This window comes from Physeter macrocephalus, chromosome 14, assembly GCF_002837175.3.
Source record: "Physeter macrocephalus isolate SW-GA chromosome 14, ASM283717v5, whole genome shotgun sequence".
Classification (NCBI taxonomy): Eukaryota; Metazoa; Chordata; class Mammalia; order Artiodactyla; family Physeteridae; genus Physeter; species Physeter macrocephalus.
Window position 1 is genome coordinate 101,078,254 of NC_041227.1, and position 20,546 is coordinate 101,098,799.

Sequence of the window (20,546 nt, forward strand, 5' to 3'; positions counted from 1 at the left end):
TCCGGAAAGATCCCACATGCTGCGGAGCAACTAAGCCTGTGCGACACAACTCCTGAGCCTGCGCTCTAGAGCCCGTGAGCTGCAACTACTGAGCCCACATGCCGCAACTACTGAAGCCCGCGTGCCTAGAGCCTGTGCTCTGCAACAAGAGAAGCCACCGAGACGAGAAGCCTGCGCACAGCAACGAAGAGCAGCCCCTGCTCACCACAACTAGAGAAAGCCCTCGTGCAGCAACGGAGACACAGTGCGGCCATAAATAAATAAATAAATTAATTAAAAAAAATCCTGGGAATTCCCTGGTGGGTCCAGTTGTTGGGACTCTGTGCTTCCACTGCAGGGGGCACAGGTTCGATGGCTGGTCTGGAACTAAGATCCTGCATGCCATGACGTGGCCAAATAAATAAATAAATAAATAAATAAAATAAACAACATAAAATAAAACACAACCTCCTATGAAAACATCACATTAATAAAAAAAAATCCTATGAGGCTAACAATTTTTTTTTTTTTACAATTTACAAAGGATGAAACCAGGGCACAGAAATTCACCCCCACTAAAAAATGTATAACTTCAACAGGGTTCATCCTATCTGTAAACGTCATCACTCAGTTGTTCAAGCCCAAAGCACAGGCATCGTCCCTGATTCTCTCATTTCCTTCCATCCCACATCCAACCCATTATCAAGTTCTTTTAGTTCTGTCTTCCAAAATATTCTGAAATTGATTACTTTTCACCTCTGCTGCTTCACTTCTAGGCCCAGTTCTAGACAGCTCTCCCATCTGGTCTAGTGAAATAGCCTCCCTACTTGACCCACTGTTTCCACTCTTGTCCCCTCCCTAATGACAGTTTATTCTCTGTTTAGTAGATAGAACGATCTTTTAGAAATATAAGTATGATCATGACACTTCCTAGCTGAAAGTCCTCCAATAGAGTCCCACCCTAGAACAAAACTAAAACTCCTTATAATTCTATACACTATACTCCATTTGGCCACTGCTTACCTCTCCTAACTAGTTTGCTATCATTTTCTATTTAATCCACTTTGTTTAACAACACAGTTTTTTTCTCATTCTTCTTCAAAATTCATTCCTTTCTTAAGGCCTTTGTACCTGTCGTTTCTTTTATCCTGACTGCTTTTCCCTCAGAGCAGCTTTCTTACTACTTCATTGAAGTCTTTGTTCAAGTGCCATCTCCTGAGAGGCCTTCCCTGACCACATTACCTAAAATGAGCCAGCTCTGACCTCTATTTATTTGGCTTATTTTTTTTCCATACCATTTTACACTACTTGAATTTCTCTGTTTGTGTGTTTATTTCTGTCTTCCCACCAGAATGCAAATTCTCTGGCTGAGGACAAGCACATTGGTTGATTTGTTTATTGCTGTATCTCCAGAGCCTAGAACACGCCTGACACTTAGTAGGCATTCAAATATTTATTGAATGAATGAATTTATGTTTATGATTTTTGTTTCCTTGTTTCTTCCATAACTTTGTAGAGGAATAGTGAAAGAGTTATGGAATTTAACAATGCATGTAAAACAGCTATTTAAACTGAAAAACCTTATACAAATGCTGGTCATCCCACTTGTGAGTATTACCTATTGGTCTCCTCTGGATTTTCTCTTTATTCCTGCTCTGGGTCAGGGACAACATGAGAGTAATAATTATTTACTCAAGTAAGTCTGAATTTTGAAATATCTGTTGTGTTCAGGGTAGTTAGGTATAAAGGGGGATTCAACAACATGAAAGCCTTAGTCTATTAATGCCTAGGAGGAGTTTAACTTTCTAGTGGGAGTAAATGAGACATGCATTAGGGAAATAACCAAAAAACATTTCAAAGACAACAAGGAGGTAAGCCAGTGATAGCAGTAAGAACAAAGGGAATTCAAAATACTGGAAAGATTCTTTCGTTACTGGGTTTAATGTAGGAAGCAAACCTTCAAAGGACGACAGTGCTGGGAATTTGTGTAGTGGAAGAACACGAATGTCCAAACATTAGCCTGATAAATATCACTTTGGGTGTCCTTTTTATTGGCACTAATTGAGCATCACAAGCAAATGGGTGGTTTCTGGGCTCTATCTATATCTATATCATCATCTATCTGTCCAGCACCTGATTAACTGCATATTTCTGATGAGGTAGTTTCTCTACTAAACTTTTCCCTCCTTCCTAGTGCTAAAACCTTTTAAAAGTTTTTACTGCTGTATCAGCCACTTTGTTACAAACCCCATGCCTATTAATAAGCCATATTTTCATGGGATTGTCAAGAGTATTAAATTTCACTTAAAGTGCACTTAAGCACTTAGGAAGTGCTTAAGTCTATGTTGAGCATTCCTTCAACAGAACAATAAATATTATTATATAAGAAATGTAACCGACGGAATGACACCAGGGCGATCTCAATATGTTCCTTACGGGAAGTGTAAACAGGTAGGAAGGAGTCAGGTGTGGTCCACAAACCTAGGTCAAACTGACAACAATACCAGCCGCACCCCTCATTCGGATCACCACCCTGGCTCCAGGGCAGCCCACCAGCGCTGGCCAGCCTAGGCTCCCGGAAGGTAAACACATTGAAAAGGGCGGGGCAGAAGGCGCGTTCGGGATGGCTGACTGGCCAGGTAAAAGTGATTGGCAGCTGCCATGTCCACGTGCTTTGAGCTTCGAACCAGCTGTCGCGAGAATTCGATGTAAACAGACCGGTCCCCGTATGGTACGATTCCCAGCCTGAGACGCCCAAGTGACGTGCACAGGCCTCTGCGGCATGATGCTTTTTGACAAGGCCACGAAGGTGCTGTGTGCAAAGGAAAACAGACATGTTTGTAACTCCTCCCTACCTGCCTGCGTTCGCAACCGAACCTGACCCCTCGGTTTCACACGAACTCACATACTGTTGTGTTTTCCCTCGAGCCCCAGCGGATTGGATCACTTCAGGAGGCGGGTCCGCCTCTTTGCTACTTGCTGGTTGGCGAAGCTGACCTCTAAGGGCGATGCCCAGCCGCGGCCAGTTTGCTTCTGGGATTGGCTAGAAAGGTAGTTCCGCTGAGGCGTGGTAGGAAGTGGTAACCGTCAATCACGAGGGGAGACTCCAAACAGTGAGTCTTGAGCTGGAGAGCAGCGTTTACCGGCGGGGCGGCCGGTGAGAGGACTGCCGGTGCTGCGGCTTTTAGGAGGCTTGGCGAGGACGTGGGACGAGCAGCGTGAGGGGAGAGGGCTTGGCTGGTAGGAATTCGATGAGGTAGAGCTGTGGAGATCGGAGGGGGAGGGGAAGGAGGGCAAGGGGCCAGAGGGCGGCCGGGGACAGCGGTGGCTCAGCGTTGGAGGTGAAATGGGTAACGCCGTGCTGATGTCTTTCAGGAGAGTGGGGCCTGAGGGGCTGGCGAGGGTCGTCCTCAGGAGACAGGGCCCTTAAAGACAGTTCTTGGGAGCCTGTGTTTCGAGAAATAAAGGGTGGAATGGAAATGAGAGGGCTCAGGGGCTGGAGGTGAAGATACCCACTGAGGAAGGGGTACCTGGGCTAGTTGGGGCACAGGGTGTTTTGGTTGTGGCAGATGGGACTCATCAGTTTGCGAGTTTTCAAATAAGGTGATAGGATGCTCCCTGCTTAGAAGAGATGGTTTTAGGGGCTTTCAAGATTAGTTCCAGGCTGTGGGCTTTCCTGAGCCGTGTAGGAGATCTTTAATATTGCTGTCTCTTCTAACCTTAACCACATACAGTCCATGCTTTTAAAACCTCCTCAGTGATTCAGATGCTTATTAGACATTCAAGGATCAGGATTCAGTGATGAGACTGGAAGGGCTTCTAATGTCATATACGTTTTTATTACTTATTTAGACTCTGGTGATTAGGTTACCATAGGAGAGGTTACAAATATGATTACAAATTAGGTTACAAATATGATTTTGAAAGTCTTGTTAAATTGTGACTGTGCAGTCTTTTAAAATATATATATTTGACATATAAATTACATGAGTTTCAGGTGTACAACATAATGATTCGATATTTGTATATACTGCAAAATAGCCCCACAGTAAGACTAGTTAACATCCATCAGGATACGTAGGCCATTTTACTCCTATTTTCCCAACACTCTTAGTTGGAAGGTAGTACCTCACTGTTCCATTTGGTCTTAAAATATTATACCATGTATATTTTTATTATCTCAATATAAGATTTCAGTAAATTCTTTAATTTTGGCTCACAAAGTTAGCATATTTGTTTTTATAAAGTGATTCTGTGCTAGACTTTCCATCCCTTCCTAGTTTATGTTAATAGTAGATCAGGGACTTCCCTGGTGGTGCAGTGGTTAAGAATCCACCTGCCAGTGTAGGGGATACAGGTTCGAGCCCTGGTCCGGGAAGATCCCACATGCCACGGAGCAGCTAAGCCCGTGCTGCACAACTACTGAGCCTATGTTCTAGATCCCGCAAGTCACAACTACTGAGCCCGCGTGCCACAAGTACTGAAGCCCGCGCACCTAGAGCCTGTGCTCTGCGACACGGAGAAGAGAAGCCACCACAATGAGAGGCCTGCACACCGTAGTGAAGAGTAGCCCCTGCTCGCCGCAACTAGAGAAAGCCCGAGTGCAGCAACGAAGACCCAACACAGCCAAAAATAAATGAAACAAACAAACAAAAACAATAAAAAGCAGTAGATCAAAGGGTCCTGCAAGGGTCTTAACTAGTTTTGTGATTCTGAGGCTTGGTCCAAATAAGAAAACCTCATAGTAGTTTGAAAAATCTTTTATCTACTTCTTCCTCTTCTGCACTCCCCTCTTTTAGGTGTAATAGGAATTGCTGGGAAATTTTCCTACATTTTAGGACCTAACATTTAGGTATTTGTGACAAGGGCTCTCAAGTGAGCAAGCATGTATCTTTCTCCCAACCCCCAACAATAGTGATCCATTATTTTCTGTCTTTTCATTCTGGAAACAGGTTTTGTGAATGAAGCAATGGCTACAGATTCCCCCAGAAGACCCAGTCGTTGTACTGGTGGAGTCGTGGTTCGCCCTCAGGCTGTCACGTAAGCAAATTTCAGATAAGCCTGATAGGTAAAGGAAAGATTACTCAGAATAGTAACTAACATTTAGGTTTTCTTTGTAAGCAGTACTTACTTTTGTAAAATCTGTTTAATTTTGGCTTTACAGGATGATAAACATCGTTGCCAAGGCCAAATAAAAGCAATAATTGGAGGGCCAGTTTGATGTATTTAGCACATTTATAGAAAAGCACTGTATTTTATCCTTGAGTACTGCTTTTTCAAACCTCAGGTTTAACAGTTAGTGGGTCATTAAATCAGTTTAGTTGATCGGGACCATTATTCAAAAAATGAAATAGAATATAGTAGAAAATATAGTTGGGAGTTAGTATTGTGTTCTGACATGCACATAGATAATATGCATTCATATGTATATATATGTTTACTAGATTGTGATGTATCACTCTAGGTCTCAGTCAGAAAGTTGCAAAGTGAATGTCATAAAGAGTACATTTGTATATTTTAAGCATTTTTTTGACAAAGCATGGCTATACTTTGCAGTAGCTTATAATCTAATGTAGTTTTTTTTTTCTGTTTTTCTTTGGCTGTGTCGGGTCTTAGTCGCGGCACATGGGATCTTTTGTTGTGGCGTGGGGGCTTCTCTCTAGTTGTGGCGTGCGGGCTCTAGAGTGCACACGGGCTTAGTTGCCCCACGGCATGTGGGATCTCAGTTTCCTGACTAGGGATCGAACTGGCATCTCCTGCATTGGAAGGTGGGTTCTTAACCACTGGACCACCAGGGAAGTCCCTATTATTTTTTTAAAATTTTGATTGGAGGGAATATTTTAGTGGGAGTATTTTAGATCTGAAAATGTTTCATTAAGAAGCTAACATTTGGACTTCCCTGGTGGCACAGTGGTCAAGAATCCGCCTGCCAATGCAGGGGACATGGGTTCGAGCCCTGGTCCGGGAAGGTCTCACATGCTGCGGAGCAACTAAGCCCGTTTGCCACAGCTACTGAGGCTGCGCTCTCGAGCCTGTGAGCCACATATATTGAAGTCCGCGTGCCTAGAGCCTGTGCTCCGCAACAGGAGAAGCCACTGCAACGAGAAGCCCACGCACCACAACGAAGAGTAGCCCCCGCTCACCGCAACTAGAGAAAGCCTGCACACAGCAACAAAGACCCAATGAAGCCAAAAATAAATAAATAACAAATAAATTTTGAAAAAGCTAACATTTATAGTGTACTTTAACGGCTGAATACAATTTGGGCAATTAGAATCAAGGGCACATTTTCAGCAAAGGCAATGGAGTAAGCAGAGGTGGGGAGACAAACTGTTTTCATAAATGAAATCTAGGGAAATTGACCTATTTAAAGGAGGTTGGGGTGGACAGTTAAGACCCTTGAATACCTGGCTAAGGAGATAAAGTTTGTTTTCTGTCTTTCAAAGTGTTAATAAGGGAATTGTAGCACTTTGGATTATTTCCCTTGAGCAGTTTCGCATGTTACATAAAATTGCCTTCTCAGACTAACAAAAAATATATGTATAGTATGATATTTCACCGTTATACTTGCTTTGTTTTTCCCTCCTGCATTTCCCAGGGCTATATATTTCTTTGCTAACTGGACCATGGCAACAGGCTAAGCATATTATTAGCTATGAGTTAGGTACTGTTGTAATCTTAATTTTACAGATGAGGAAACCAAAGCAGAGAGAGAAAAATTTTCCTTGGTAACATGCAAGAAGGGAAACCTGGATCAAACCCAGGCAGTTTGTCTCCAGCGTCTGTATGCTTGCTTATGCACTATTCTATGCTGCCTCACCATATGGTATTCCACATATATTGCTTTTTGTTATGCAATACATAATTTTAGTGTTTTTTGAAGTTCTTTAATTTATTCAGTATTCTTTTAACAAGGAATGCTTGAGCATCTACTCTGTGCCTAAGTACTGGCTTATAGATTCTGGAGATATAAGGTAAATATGAGAGATGGATTCCTTTCTGTAATAGAGTTTGCATTCTAGTGGAGGACACAGTAAATAAGTGATTACAGGCTCTGATCAGTGCCCGGTGTGCTATGATAGAGAACAGCCTTGGGGAGTATGATGTAAGGCCGTCAGGGAAGGCCTCTCTGAGGAGGTAACACTTAGGCTGGAGATCTAAAAGGCAGGGAAGGGCTTCCCTGGTGGCGCAGTGGTTGAGAATCCGCCTGCCGATGCAGGGGACGCCGGTTCGTGCCCTGGTCCGGGAAGATCCCACTTGCCGCGGAGCGGCTGGGCCCGTGAGCCATGGCCGCTGAGCCTGCGCGTCCGGAGCCTGCGCTCTGCAACGGGAGAGGCCACAACAGTGAGAGGCCCGCGTACCACAAAAAAAAAAATAAATAAAAAAAAAATAAATAAAAGGCAGGGAAGAATTTATGAAGGGATCCATGCAGGAAAAAAAGCTGGTGTAAAGGTCTTGATTCAAAGAAGAGCTTGGTGTAGTCTAAGAATTGAAGTTGCATGTGACTGAAGCAGAGTAAGTTACTGAGAGTGGGAGAAAAGGGAGGTTGGAGAGGTAGGCCTAATCGAATTTTTTTTTTAAGGCCTACTCAGTTTTTGTAGGTATCTAAGGCATATTGCCCTTTTAAAAAATAGGATTTAGGGTAACTCACATTATTTTCTTCAAATGTAATTTTTCCCATTTCTCTGAAATGAATTTGATTTGGTATATATTTTGAAGAAAAATTTTTTTCCTCCATTTGCTGATCTCCATATATTTCCCATTTAAAATATCTTAGTGTCCTTAATAGTTCTTCACCTTTATGCATTTTGATATTTTTCCATACCTTATCCACACCAAAAGCTCTGTGAGGACTGTTTAATAACTCCTTCTAATGCCTGCATCTGCAGCACAATATAGATTCATTTTGCTAGATACAAGTAAGGGACTAGGTTCTTAACCAGTTTAAAGAGAAGGTCACTAAATACTGAGTCATCAGCAACAGTTTTTCTTGCTCTAACTAGGGCATTCTTCTGCCCTGACTCAAGAGGACGGTCCTGCTTTAGCCAAGTCTTCTGTCAGCACCCCTTCAAATATGAGTTAAAAGTTCTATCTGTATCAAAGTAAGAGAGCGTGCGGCCATAAAAAACAATCAAATATTGCTATTTGCAGCAACATGGATGGACCTAGAGATTATCATACTGAGTGAAGTAAGCCAGGCAGAGAAAGACAAATGTTACATGATATCACTTATATGTGGAACCTAAAGAATAATACAAATGAACTTTTATATTTCAAAACAGAAACAGAGTCACAGACATGGAAAACAAACTTATGGTTACCAAAGGGGAGAGAGAGAGGGAGGGATAAATTAGGAGTATGGTATTAACAGATACACACTACTATATATAAAATACATAAACAACATGGATTTACTGTATAGCACAGGGAACTATATTTAATATCTGGTAATAACCTATAATGGAAAAGAATCGAAAAAATGCTATAACTGAATTACTTTGCTGTACACCTGAAACTAACACAATAATGGAAATCAGCTGTACTTCAATTTAAAAAAAATGGAGCATGACTTTTAAAATTTTTATTTATTTACTTTTAAAAATTTTAATTTATTTATTTGTGGCTGTGTTGGGTCTTCATTGCTGCACGCGGGCTTTTCTCTAGTTGCAGCAAGTGGGGAATACTCTTCATTGCAGTGCGCGTGCTTCTCATTGCAGTGGCTTCTCTGGTTGCGGAGCATGGGCTCTAGGCGCGCGGGCTTCAGTAGTTGTGGCTCGTGGGCTCTAGAGCGCAGGCTCAGTAGTTGTGGCGCACGGGCTTAGTCGCTCCACGGCATGTGGTATCTTCCCAGACCAGGGCTCAATCCCGTGTACCCTGCATTGGCAGGCGGATTCTTGACCACTGCGCCACCAGGGAAGTCCCTAAAAAAAAAATGGAGCATGACTTTTAAGAAGAGATAATGTTTGGGAATTCCTTGGCAGTGCAGTGGTTAGGACTCCGCGCTCCCACTGCAGGGGGCGGGGGTTCAATCCCTGGTTGGGGAGCTAAGATCCCACGAGCCCCATGGCGCGGCCAATTAAAGAAAAAAAAAAAAAGCGGAAAAGAAAAGATAATGTTTAAAAATTTTTAAATCTAATTTGCATTTAATAACATATACAAAGAAATTAAGAAAGCAGGTTAGCAGAATTATCAGACGATGAGAGTTGTTTTTTTCTTTTTTTAGTATTATGAATATCTTCATTAGGGTTTGCAGAAAGAGCTTTTCCATGTTTCATATTAAGCTGTCATGACAAATTTTATCCATTTCACCCTTTTTCAGGGAGCAGTCCTACATGGAAAGTGTCGTGACTTTTCTGCAGGATGTTGTGCCCCAGGTAAGTGTCTGTGTGGTTTCAGAAATAGTAGACTTTAGTCTTGGCCAGGGAAGCTCTGAAATATTCTGTTCCCTAAACTTGACACCAGTATCGTCAACTTTAGAAAGACTTTTGATGTTTTAGCATCCCGAGCATTGGTAGGGTAGAACCATACTTACTGTTATTATTAGATGTTCGTTAGTTTTGTGCTGACGGTGGCATAATTATTATTCCTCAGCCGTTGCTTTACTAAGAGGAATCAAGGTGCGATATTAGCTGAGAGATGGGGCTTGGAACTGTCTATTTGGGTTCTCTTTCCAAAATCTTTCTCTTTTCCTAGTTAAATGTTGCCTGTTGGAAGTGAAATAAGCAATATACGCTTTGCATTTGGTTAACTAGATACTATATTAACTAAATACTACACTGAGGTCAAATCTATATCACTTTCCTATTGAGCAGTAGTTTTATGCCAATTATAGCTTGCCTTGTTACTCTAACTTATAAGAGAGTAAGCCCTTTACTGTTCCCTCTATGTAAATGTGAGAATAAAGAATGAGAGGAACCCTCCTGGGATCATCTCTAGTGTACCGACTCCCAGACTTAAATTAACGCAGGTGTCGCTTGGCACACTTGTTAAAAATAATAATTTCCAGGCCTATCTCCCAGTGAGTTTGACTCAGGGGAATATAGGTGGCATCCAGTAACTTGTGTCTCTAGGAAGAAGCTCAGGTGATTCTTGTGAAACAATATCTTTGGGAAACACTGTTTAGTGGAACTACTGAAGGAAAAGGTTTCTGTGTTTTCTCCTGTGATGATGTCAGTGTTCTGACTGCTGTGGTATCTGTAATTGCACTGTTCAAAAAGAACATTCATAGATCCAGTGTCCCAGCTTTATGAGAATGTCCTACCTAGAAAAGTCTGAAATCCAGATTTCAGTTGTATTAATAAATTGTATTCATCAAATAAGGGAAAGTATCAAGGCATGTTTGGTATTCCTTTATTATGTTCAGTCAACTTTAATGAGAGTAGGCCACAATGACAAGGTCTTTGGGGCATGTAAGGAAAAATAAATGCTTTCTTTTCTTGAGGAACTTGGTTAAGAAGGGAAGTCAAATGGCTTGAAGCAGTCAGAGGTAATAGCAGCATATCACTAAGTGTTGCACATGATAGTACAGACTGAATATGTAATTGTTAAGGGAATGCATAGCAAAGGAAGTGTGAAAGAGTCAAGTTCCAAAGGATATTGCAAGTAGCGTTAGTTGAAATGAACGGCAAGGTTGGGAATCTGATGGTAAAGGAAACCGCCCAGCTGGATATGGTAGGCAGCAGCGTTGCTGCGCCTGTGGAGAATCTTGTACTCTGTACAGTACAGGCTTAGAGAACAATCAGGGGCCGAAATCCAACTTGGTCTTCTACAAACTGCACCTTTCTCTTAAGCCCGGAGCCCTGACGTGAGGCTAGTTCCAAGGAACGGGCATTAAAAAATATTGGTAATTTGCCTGCTGTAGAGTGCCCCTTTATCAGATTTTTACAAAGGCACCTTTTGTGCTAGTGGAAACCCTGCGTAGCAAGCAGTTTTTGTTGGCTGGGGGAGAGAGGCTGCGGTCAGAGGCTTTGAGGGAATAGTTGGAGAGTTTGCTAGAGAAACAAGAATAGTAGGTTGAGCAATAGATTGAAAATAGGGGGCTGCTAAAACTGATAGGGTAAAAATGCCGGAAGGCGGAAGGTTAACTTAGTTTTTATGAGGATTATACATTAGAAAGGGGATAATCTATGCAATTGACTGTGAAGACTGGGATCAGAGTTAAGTCACTTCAGAAGTAAAGTTGTAGTCCCGGATCTAAGAATTAGAATATTCATTTAAGAAATTTATGTCAGGTAATTCATTATTCTAGTGACCGTGGAAAGAAAGCAAAAATTCAGGCGCTACTGGTCAGGTGCTGTGTTAAGTTGGGAGATACTCAGTGCCTGTCCTTAAGGCTTCATGGTCTAGTGTAGCAGTCAGGCAGACTCTTTCTGTAAAGGGCCAGAGAAGCTTTGCAATTCATACAATGTTATTTTTTGCTTTTTAATTTTTATTTTTGGCTGCGTGGGGTCTTTGTTGCTGTGCGTGGGCTTTCTCTATTTGCAGCATGCAGGGGCTACCCTTCGTTGCAGTGCGCGGTCTTCTTATTGCGGTGGCTTCTCTTGTTGTGGAGCATGGGCTCTAGGCACGCAGGCTTCAGTAGTTGTGGCACACGGGCTCAGTAGTTGTGGCTCGTGGGCTCCGGAGCGCAGGCTCAGTAGTTATGGCTCACGGGCCTAGTTCCACAGCATGTGGGATCTTCCTGGACCAGGGCTTGAACCTGTGTCCCCTGCATTGGCAGGCGGATTCTTAACCACGGCGCCACCAGGGAAGTCCCTCATACAGGGTTTGTTGTAACTACGCAGCACTGCTTTTTATGTAAAAGAAAGGATGTGGCTGTGTTAAAATAAAACTTTATTTATGAACACAGGTCATGGCCAGATTTGGTGACCCATGGTCTCCATTTTTCCACATTTAATCTGTAATCCCCCATTGGCCATTTGTGGTCAGACATTTGGAAAATGATATATTTTTGCTGATGTCATGTCCAACTTCTACCCTATTCTGGGAATTATCAAATTCATGGAGCTTAAAAATTATTCTCTGGGTCTCCAGATATGCCTAAAAGGGAGAAAATGTGTTGTTAGACTGGTATCATCTTCTTCAGCTGTCATAAATAGAGTGAGTTCCTACTGTGTCATTGACGCAGATGTCATTGACAGCTGGTAGCAGCCCTAACTGTGCCTTTTGATATAATAATTGTACTTCTGAAAATTTATTTTAAAAAAATTCAGCAAAGAAAAAAGTTAAAGCTCAGAACTTTTCATTTTAGTGAGAAATTTTGACATTTTTCAGTGTGAAAAATTGTAGCCTGCCCAAATGTCAGTAGCAGTCAAGCAAATTGTGATATGTGGTCCCTATAGGATAATTTGCTGTGATTAAAAATTATACTTTTGACAAATAGCACACAATGGAAGTTACTTTCTCTCCGGTGAAAAAATAAAACACAACATATCTATAGTGATTGTTGCTGTGTTTTTTAAAATTAAACAACAACTTTGTGCTTATGAACATGTATATGCGTTAGAAACCAGCTAAGAAATAAAAGGAGAAATAAATCCTGTACTCAGTAATGGGATGAAAGTTTCAACTGTAAATAAGAGAGCTAGAGCAGTTGGATCTTGGTTGGAGAAGGAGGGCTAAAAATCAGTGCTGGGGGCGGGAAATAACAAACTTTTGTGTGGCAGCGCACTGACCTTCAGTAAGATAGCAAATAAACCTGGATGGGCACTGGGTGAGTCTGTGCTTCACTGACAGTAAAATACCTAAACACGAGCAAAGGATATAAAAAGCTGAGAGGCAAAATGACCTGATGTCATATGCCTTCTTGATGCCAATCTGCAGGCAGGCACACAAGAAGCAACCCTCTTCCGTCAACTTCACAGAATTTTTTCAAAAATGCTTAGTAAAGAACAGTGTGTCTGCTAAGCAGAGAGGAAAACTTGAAGACATAGCGAAAGTATGCAGGCCTCATTATGAAAGTCTTGTTTCCCCCTGAAGGGGGAAGAAAAAAGTTTAAGAATCTCAATTCACTGAAAGGCCTCTTTTAACCTTGTTTCGTGCTGCATATCGGCCAGAAATCAAAGGAGAGCACCGTGCAAATGTTGCAGAGGAATTGGGAGAATGTCGAGTAATGCAGGTGATTAGCAGCCTTATAATAAATCTGCTAAATGGAAGAAGGTACTGTATATGTTATAGCTTTACCAGGTTAAGGGAGAGCCTGACACAGGAAAAAAGAGGTGGTCCTAAATGCAATGTGGTATCCTGGATTGGGTCCTGTAGCAGAGAAAGGACATTAGTGGAAAAACTGCTGAAATCCAAATAAAGTCTGGGGCTTTAATTGGTGGTAACGCACTGGCATTAGTCTCATAGCTTTGGCAAATGTACCACGGTAGGGTAAGATTTGGTTAGGTTAGATTGTTAACAGTAGGGGAAACTGGCTGAGGAGTATATGAGAACTCTGTACTGTTTAGTAATCTAAAATTATTTCCAAATAAGAAGTTTATATTAAAAAGGAGAATTTTCAAGAATGAAGAGAGCAAGACCAAGGGAGAAGAGGAAGAAGTTGAGGATGAGATGGTTGGAGATAAATTAGATGAATTAGTTGGTTCTAGTGCAGGTTTTCCTTTTCTCCAAAGGAAACTGCCCTATACACAACTGCCCTATCCACAACTTGTTTTTTTAAACAATTGAAATCATAAGGATGTGTAAGATAACTTTTTTTTTCTTTTTGCATAGTAAACCTACTATTAGAGTAACCCTGTCTTTTACTAATATTTTCAGTGCCGTTAACCTTGTGCGGTAGAGGAAAAGGGCTGTAAAACTGCATGGAAATTTAAAGCAAGTTGTGTATAACACAGGTTATATATGGGATAGTGGTTTTTGAATGCTTTTCATCCAGCTTATATTAAATAACTGTTCCGTGAACTGAAGACCATTTTGTAACTGAAAACATTGCAGCTTTTTGTTGACATTCGAAGTGCTTGCAAGTGTATACAATCTAGAAAATCTCGACAATTTTAAATAAAAACATTTGATTTGAGGAGAGAAGACTCCCTTTGAATATTGATGGATACCATTGATACTTTTCCTGTGACTTCACAGCAGTTCATGCTTATCTTTGTGACCCTTGCAGGCTTGCAAGAAAGCTAATAGTTTGGGTTCAGAGGCCAGATAAGAGACTGAAAAAGTAATACGTTTTTTTCTACCCCCAACCCTGGCCATGCCCTCCACCCGGAACTGGCGGTTAGCAGAAAATAATGCTCTTGACAATTCTAGATAGAGTGTAATTGCCTGATCATAAACACCTGGGAACTAAATTGATATGTGTGGTAGTTTGGTGTATTTCTTCAGCTTTATTTGTTGACCAGCATAGGAGATTAGTTTTTTGCGTACCTTTGAATTAGAGTGATGCTTCCTAGTAGACTATGATCATTGTATTTTAGGTTTCTGTAATTCTTAGGCTAAAAACCCTTTTCTGACCAAGGTTATCAGATTCCTGGGTAACTTTCTTTAAAAATAAAAATATTACAAAATGTGCTGGTTCTCAAGATGTAGGATTGGTGAGGTTGGAGGGGGATAGGGTTGGCCTTATTTAAGTTACTTTTTGTTTTGAACATCAGTAATATTTGAGCTGTAAAACATTTTCATTCAAGTGTTTCTGTTTACTATGCAGGCTTACAGTGGAACACCTCTAACAGAAGAAAAGGAGAAAATAGTCTGGGTCAGATTTGAAAATGCAGATTTAAATGGTATGGTTTTAACTTTTGGGGGGCATATGAATTAAATGTTTGTTTGAGGTTGACCTGCTTCCAAAAAAAGAACCCTTACTTTTCGTCAGATTACTTTTTCTTTAAGTGACTTTTTAAGTTTTCAGAATAAATTTATTTTTAATTTAAAAGGTAACATATTCAACTACAGAAACTTGATTAGAACTGATATTGTATTGTACAAGCCTTAGAGTCACTGTAACATGTAGTGCCTAGCCTTAAACTTCAAGTCCAAGTGAGATAACAATTTCTTAGAAAAGAAGTTTTTGTAATTCCAGTTTGGTTACTTGTATAGGATTTATAACTGCAAAATAATCATCAGTGTTGAACTTTTTAGACTTTAAAATTATTTTTCTGAGCAGAATGTATTCCAGTTCAAGGCCTGTTTGTTCTCAGATACCTTCCATTTCATTGCTCCTTCCTGCTCCCTCTTGCAAGGGGGCTGCTTCTTGTCTGCCATGTCTGTTTTCCTCTGGCTGAGTTTGGGAGGCACTGGTGGGTAATTAAAGGGAGGGTGGGAGAAAGGGAAGAGTATTATTCCCTCTCCCTCTCTGTCAGCAGCTGCATTTCCTCCATGGCTTTCACTTCACCTCGGCAGCTCCACTGGGGTTCCAGTTTCTGCCAGGTGACTCCAGTGCCCTGCCCTCCTCCCTGTCTCCCTAGTGTAGGGATGGTAATGGCTGCCTGCCATTGCTAATCCAGTAGGTTGCCTCACAGTTCCTTTTTTGGCTTCTTAGCTATTCTGTCATCTGTGTAACGAGTTGTCTGTATTAAATTCCCAATTATGAATACACTGAGTTGTTTTCACTTGGACCTTGATGGATACCATACTCTTGAGTCTTAGTCTCCTCTGAGACTTTTAAAATACCATATTTTCCTTTAAAAGCTACGGTCCAGGATGTGGGAGGCTAAGTGTCACTTCTGCAAATAGGTTTCTTTTGAATTTTGGATTCTCTGTCAGCTGGTGTGTTCAAATGACAACTTGTGCCCTCTGTGGAGAAAAACACATTCATTTGTATAGGTGATTATTTATGATAGATAAACTTTTCCTACACTATTTCTCTTTGAAAGCTTATTCTATTTAAAATTTCCTTTCTCTGTATGAGTGTCGAATTTCCTTGTTTACTAGTATATTCTTCTTTTCTTTCTTCCCTTTCCTTCTTTATTAATAACTATTTAAGTGTCGGTCATCTTTTGTTTTCTATCACCATTTCCTCATGAATTCATACTCTTTTCCCTCCTGGAAGTATATTTGCTTTGTGGATGTCAGAATGTATTCGAGGACTTCCTTGATTTAATAACAAAGAAAATGTGGTCATGGTCTTGAAAATATTAGCCAGATAATAGCAAAAACTTGTACAGCGTATGCAAAATGTTAAAAATAATTTAAAAATCACAAAATTGGGGAATTTCCTGGCAGTCCAGTGGTTAGGACTCTGCGCTCTCACTGCTGAGGGCCTGGGTTCAATCCCTGGTTAGGGAACTAAAATCCCATAAGCCATGCAGCATGGCCAAAAAAAAAAAAAAAAAAAAAAACCCACAAAGTTATCTTTAAAAAAATGTCATCAAAATAATTTTTAGGCAAGGTTTTTTTGTTTTGTTTTGTTTTTAAACAACAAATAAGAATTGCTGGTGTAATAATGCTCTATTAAGCATTTGCTTTATTGAAGTAAAATGCATCTGCATCTGGAAATGTAGATGGAAACTGCTAATTTGGTACTTTGTGTTCTGTTGAACTTATTAATGGTTGTCCTTAATTTAGTATACCATATCCCCATTGACTTATTAAACTTTTAAGTTTATACATCTTCCTGTTAAATACTTTAGCACACTCACGTGTCCTTTGGTCTCTCCTTTCTATATCATATTGATAGTGTATGAAATTTTGTCCTGGTTTTTCAAGGATATACTTTTTATTATCTCTAGCCCTAGGGGGTGTGTGTGTGCATGTGTGCACGTGTATGTGTATAGTTGTGTCTGTTTTAAGGCAATGGTAAATATTACCAAGATATTTGATCCTCCTTAACTTCCCCAATCTCTCATAACCTTTCTCTTTTTTTTTGGTCATGCGGTGCGGCATGCGGGATCTTAGTTCCCCGACCAGGGATCGAACCTGTGACCCCTGCGTTGGGAGCATCGAGTCTTAACCATTGGACCTCCAGGGAAGTCCCTCTTAGAACATTTCTTGAATTTGTCTCTTATTTGTGTTCTTTCTTCAGGAATGTTTTATTTAGGTGTTTGTGTGGCAGACCTTCTGAGATATTTATAATTGAAAGAAAATTTGGCTGTGGGAAAGAAAAAGTAGGGTTCATTGGCTGCGAGTCCAACATCTCCTTGAAGAAAGCTAACAAGGACTAACTTTTCCATTGCATTAGAGATTCTTGATCAGCCAGTCTGCCCTTCCCTGGTTGTGCCTGCTGCAGCTGGGATGCAATTCCTTGTTCATTGCCTTTGTCTTTCATGAGATCCTAAGGGAGACAGTGGAGGGGATTCTTCTGATTGCAGCCATGTTAGCTTAGCAGGCTGCTTCTTTGTAGAGCAGTTATGGGTACCCAGAGATTGTATTAGGTATTTAGGCTTCTCTTTGCTAGACTGGGAGTTTTTCTGGCAAAACAATTTAGGAGTCTTCTACCTGTCTATAGATTTAAGTTATTTTATCGTATTAATGAAACTGTGTTGGCTTTTAATTTAAAACTTGCAGTGTTCGAATTGAACTCTGCTCTGGTGATGGCTTTCTGTTTATTCCAACAGGCCTGAGAGCTCTGCTTTTCTGCTTGAAATTATAAAGTGGTGCCAGTTGGCCCCTTACCTCCAGGCTGCAGCGCATTTGATTATGGGCTTGTCGTGCTTGGGGGTGGAGTAGGTTAACAACTTTTACAGGAGATACTTCTAAGGAACCTCGCTTATTGAGATTCTCCAGTCCTGGATTCTTCTAGGTATCTGCATTCCTAATCAATGTACTAACTTTGGTTTGGTGTTAGGTAGAGACTACTACTTTTGGGGTTTATTAGAAAGTGAGATTAAGGCCCTTTATGTCATGGTCATTGTTCTGTTTTTGCTTTCAGGCAGCCTGATTTATACCTAAGATTGTTTTTCTTAAGGCACTGTACTGAAAAAGGTATAAGAAGTAGCCAAAGCAGGTTACTTATGTATTTATTTATTTATTTTTAATTAATTAATTAATTTTTGGCTGCGTTGGGTCTTCGTTGCTGCGCACAGGCTTTCTCTAGTTCCCACGAACGGGGGCTGCTCTTCGTTGCAGTGCGCTGGCTTCTCGTTGCACTGGCTTCTCTTGTTGCGGAGCGCAGGCTCTAGGTGCACAGGCTTCAGCACTTGTGGCATGCGGGCTCAGTAGTTGTGGCTCGCAGGCTGTAGAGCTCAGACTCAGTAGTTGTGATGCACGGGCTTAGTTGCTCCACAGCATGTGGGATCTTCCCGGACCAGGGCTCGAACCCGTGTCCCCTGCATTGGCAGGCAGATTCTTAAGACTGCGCCACCAGGGAAGTCCCTTTTTTTGTTTTTCTGTTCGTTTGTTTTGGGATTTTAGTTCCCCGTCCAAGGATCTAACCCCAGGCCCTTGGTAGTGAGAGCATGGAGTCCTAACCACTGGACCACCAGGGAATTCCCCATTATTTGTATTTTAAAAAGAGCACTCTGACTGAAATATGGAGTTTGGAAGGCAGTGGTGGAGGCAGGAAGCCACTCAGGCTTCTGCAGTAGATGTTGTAGACAGGGGTGGTGGTGATGTAAGAAGAGAGCTCTTTAGGAGCTTGGTCATAGATTTATTGCTAGAGGGGAGGAAGAAGGGGTTCCTGATCTTGCTATCTGCATAGATAAACATGCTGTTCACCAAAATAGGGAGCTCTGGAAGATCAGGTTTGGGGAGGAAATCCTGATCTTTGAGTGGAATTGGATCTTCTACTGAGACATGCAAAAACCCACACTGAGGAAGTCATTAGCATATACTGACTGAAGCAGTGGTTGGAATGAGATCACTTGGGGAGCGTATAGTGTGAGAAGAAAACAGAGTTTAGGAATTTGCTTTGAGTAACTCCAGTATTTAAAGAGTAGTTAGAAAAGGATGAGCCACCAGAGAAAATGGTGAGCATCGGTTATAGCTGCTGAATAATCTTAACAAGATGTGCTTGAAGAACATATATTGGATTCAACAACTTGGAGGTTATTGGTGACCATAGCAAAAGTCACTTGGGAGGAGTGTTAGGGGCAGAAACACATTCTGAAATGGATTTGGGGTGAATGAGAGATGAAAAACAGATGATAGTTATAAATAGATGAGGAATTTAGCTTCTAGAAGGAGAGGAAATGAAGTCAAATAAAGGGGGAGGGATATTACTGCTTTATGATTTTTAAAAAACCTTATTTATTGTACAAATATATCATGGTAAATAACACAAAAATATGGATCAGTGAATGAATTTTTACAAATCCAACACCTGTGTAGCCATCACCTAGGGTAAGAAATAGAGTGTTGCTACCTAATTAAATTGCCTAGTGATTTTGAATTTCATATAAATAGAATTGTTCGGTATATAGGCTTTTGTGTCTGGCATATTATGCTTTTTGCATATTATGTCTGTGAGGTTCATCCATGTTACAGTATATGGTAGTGGGTCATTTTTTTCTGTGCTGAATAGTCTTCCATTGTATCTGTGTACCACTGTGCTTGTCCATTCTCCTTTTGATGGACATTTGGATAGATTCCAGCTTTGGGGTCTATAGTAATGCTGCTGTGAGTATTCTTATCTCTTGGTGTATATGTGCTGAGGCTTCTAATGAGTATATACCTAGAGTGGAACTACTTGGTCAAGGGCATGGTATCTTCAACTTGAGTATATATTGTCAAACTGTTTTCCAAAGTGATTGTACTGATTTACAGTTATTAGCAATAAATAAGCAGCCTCTTCACTCCATATCCTGCCACCACTTGGTTTTGTCATTGTGGTTTTAATTAGCACTTCCTTGATTACAGATGAGGTTGAGCCACTTTTCATGTTCACTGATGATTTGACTGTCCTCTTTTTGAAGTGTTTTTCCATGTCTCCTGCCTATTTTTCTAATGACTTATCTTTTTCATATTGATGTTTAATTGTTATAGGTATTAGATGAATCCTTGTGGGGTTATAGTTGTCTTTTCTCCCATGCTGTGGCTTGGCTTTTCACTCTTCTGGTAAGGGTGGCTCACGAGTAACAGAAGTTCTTCATTTTAATGTAACAAATTTAATGTAGTAGAATTTGCCAATCTTTTATGCTAAGAGTTTTTTTGTGTTCAGTTGTAAAGTTGTTCCCTGTACCGTGATCATGAAAATACGTTTCTACGGTGTTTCTCTGGTATTTTATTAACTTTACCTTTGTCATTTACATCTAAAATTCCCTGGTATTGATTTATTTGAAATTTTTAAAATTGTTTTTCAATAAGAAGTTCTGAAGTATTTGGAAGACATTTAAAGGAAAGCAAACAGGAAGCTGAAATCACAAAACTAGTATTTTTTTTAACAGTACCTATAATTATCAGCACAAGTAACGTTTTAAAGATCAAACTCTCTCAGTAGAGTACAAGTACCAAGTACTACCCCGCTACACACAAAGAGTAGACTACAGAAGGAAGCTGAAATCACAAAACTAGTATTTTTTTTTAACAGTACCTATAATTATCAGCACAAGTAAGGTTTTAAAGATCAAACACTCCCAGTAGAGTACAAGTACCAAGTACCACCCCACTACACACAAAGAGTAGACTATAGAACCTAACAGAGTGCCACCAAATTGCCTCCTTGCTATTCTTTTTTTTTTTTTTTTTTT

At 40.7% G+C, this 20,546-nt stretch overlaps 1 protein-coding gene across 15 annotated transcripts in view; it reads left to right on the plus strand.

The window, feature by feature from the left end:
- The first annotated feature begins 3,084 nt into the window (after positions 1 to 3,084).
- Positions 3,085 to 20,546, plus strand: part of BCAS3 (BCAS3 microtubule associated cell migration factor) — a 576,467-nt gene continuing 559,005 nt past the window's right edge. For 14 of the 15 annotated variants that reach the window (XM_055090057.1, XM_028498857.2, XM_028498862.2 and 11 more), the window contains exons 1-4: positions 3,085 to 3,219; positions 4,932 to 5,019; positions 9,299 to 9,353; positions 14,633 to 14,708. In XM_055090057.1, coding sequence (XP_054946032.1) covers positions 4,949 to 5,019; positions 9,299 to 9,353; positions 14,633 to 14,708 — 202 coding nt within the window. In that variant the 5' untranslated portion in view covers positions 3,085 to 3,219; positions 4,932 to 4,948. Of the gene's footprint in view, positions 3,236 to 4,931; positions 5,020 to 9,298; positions 9,354 to 14,632; positions 14,709 to 20,546 lie in introns of all 15 variants that reach the window. The other variant, XM_055090058.1, reaches the window with a different exon arrangement.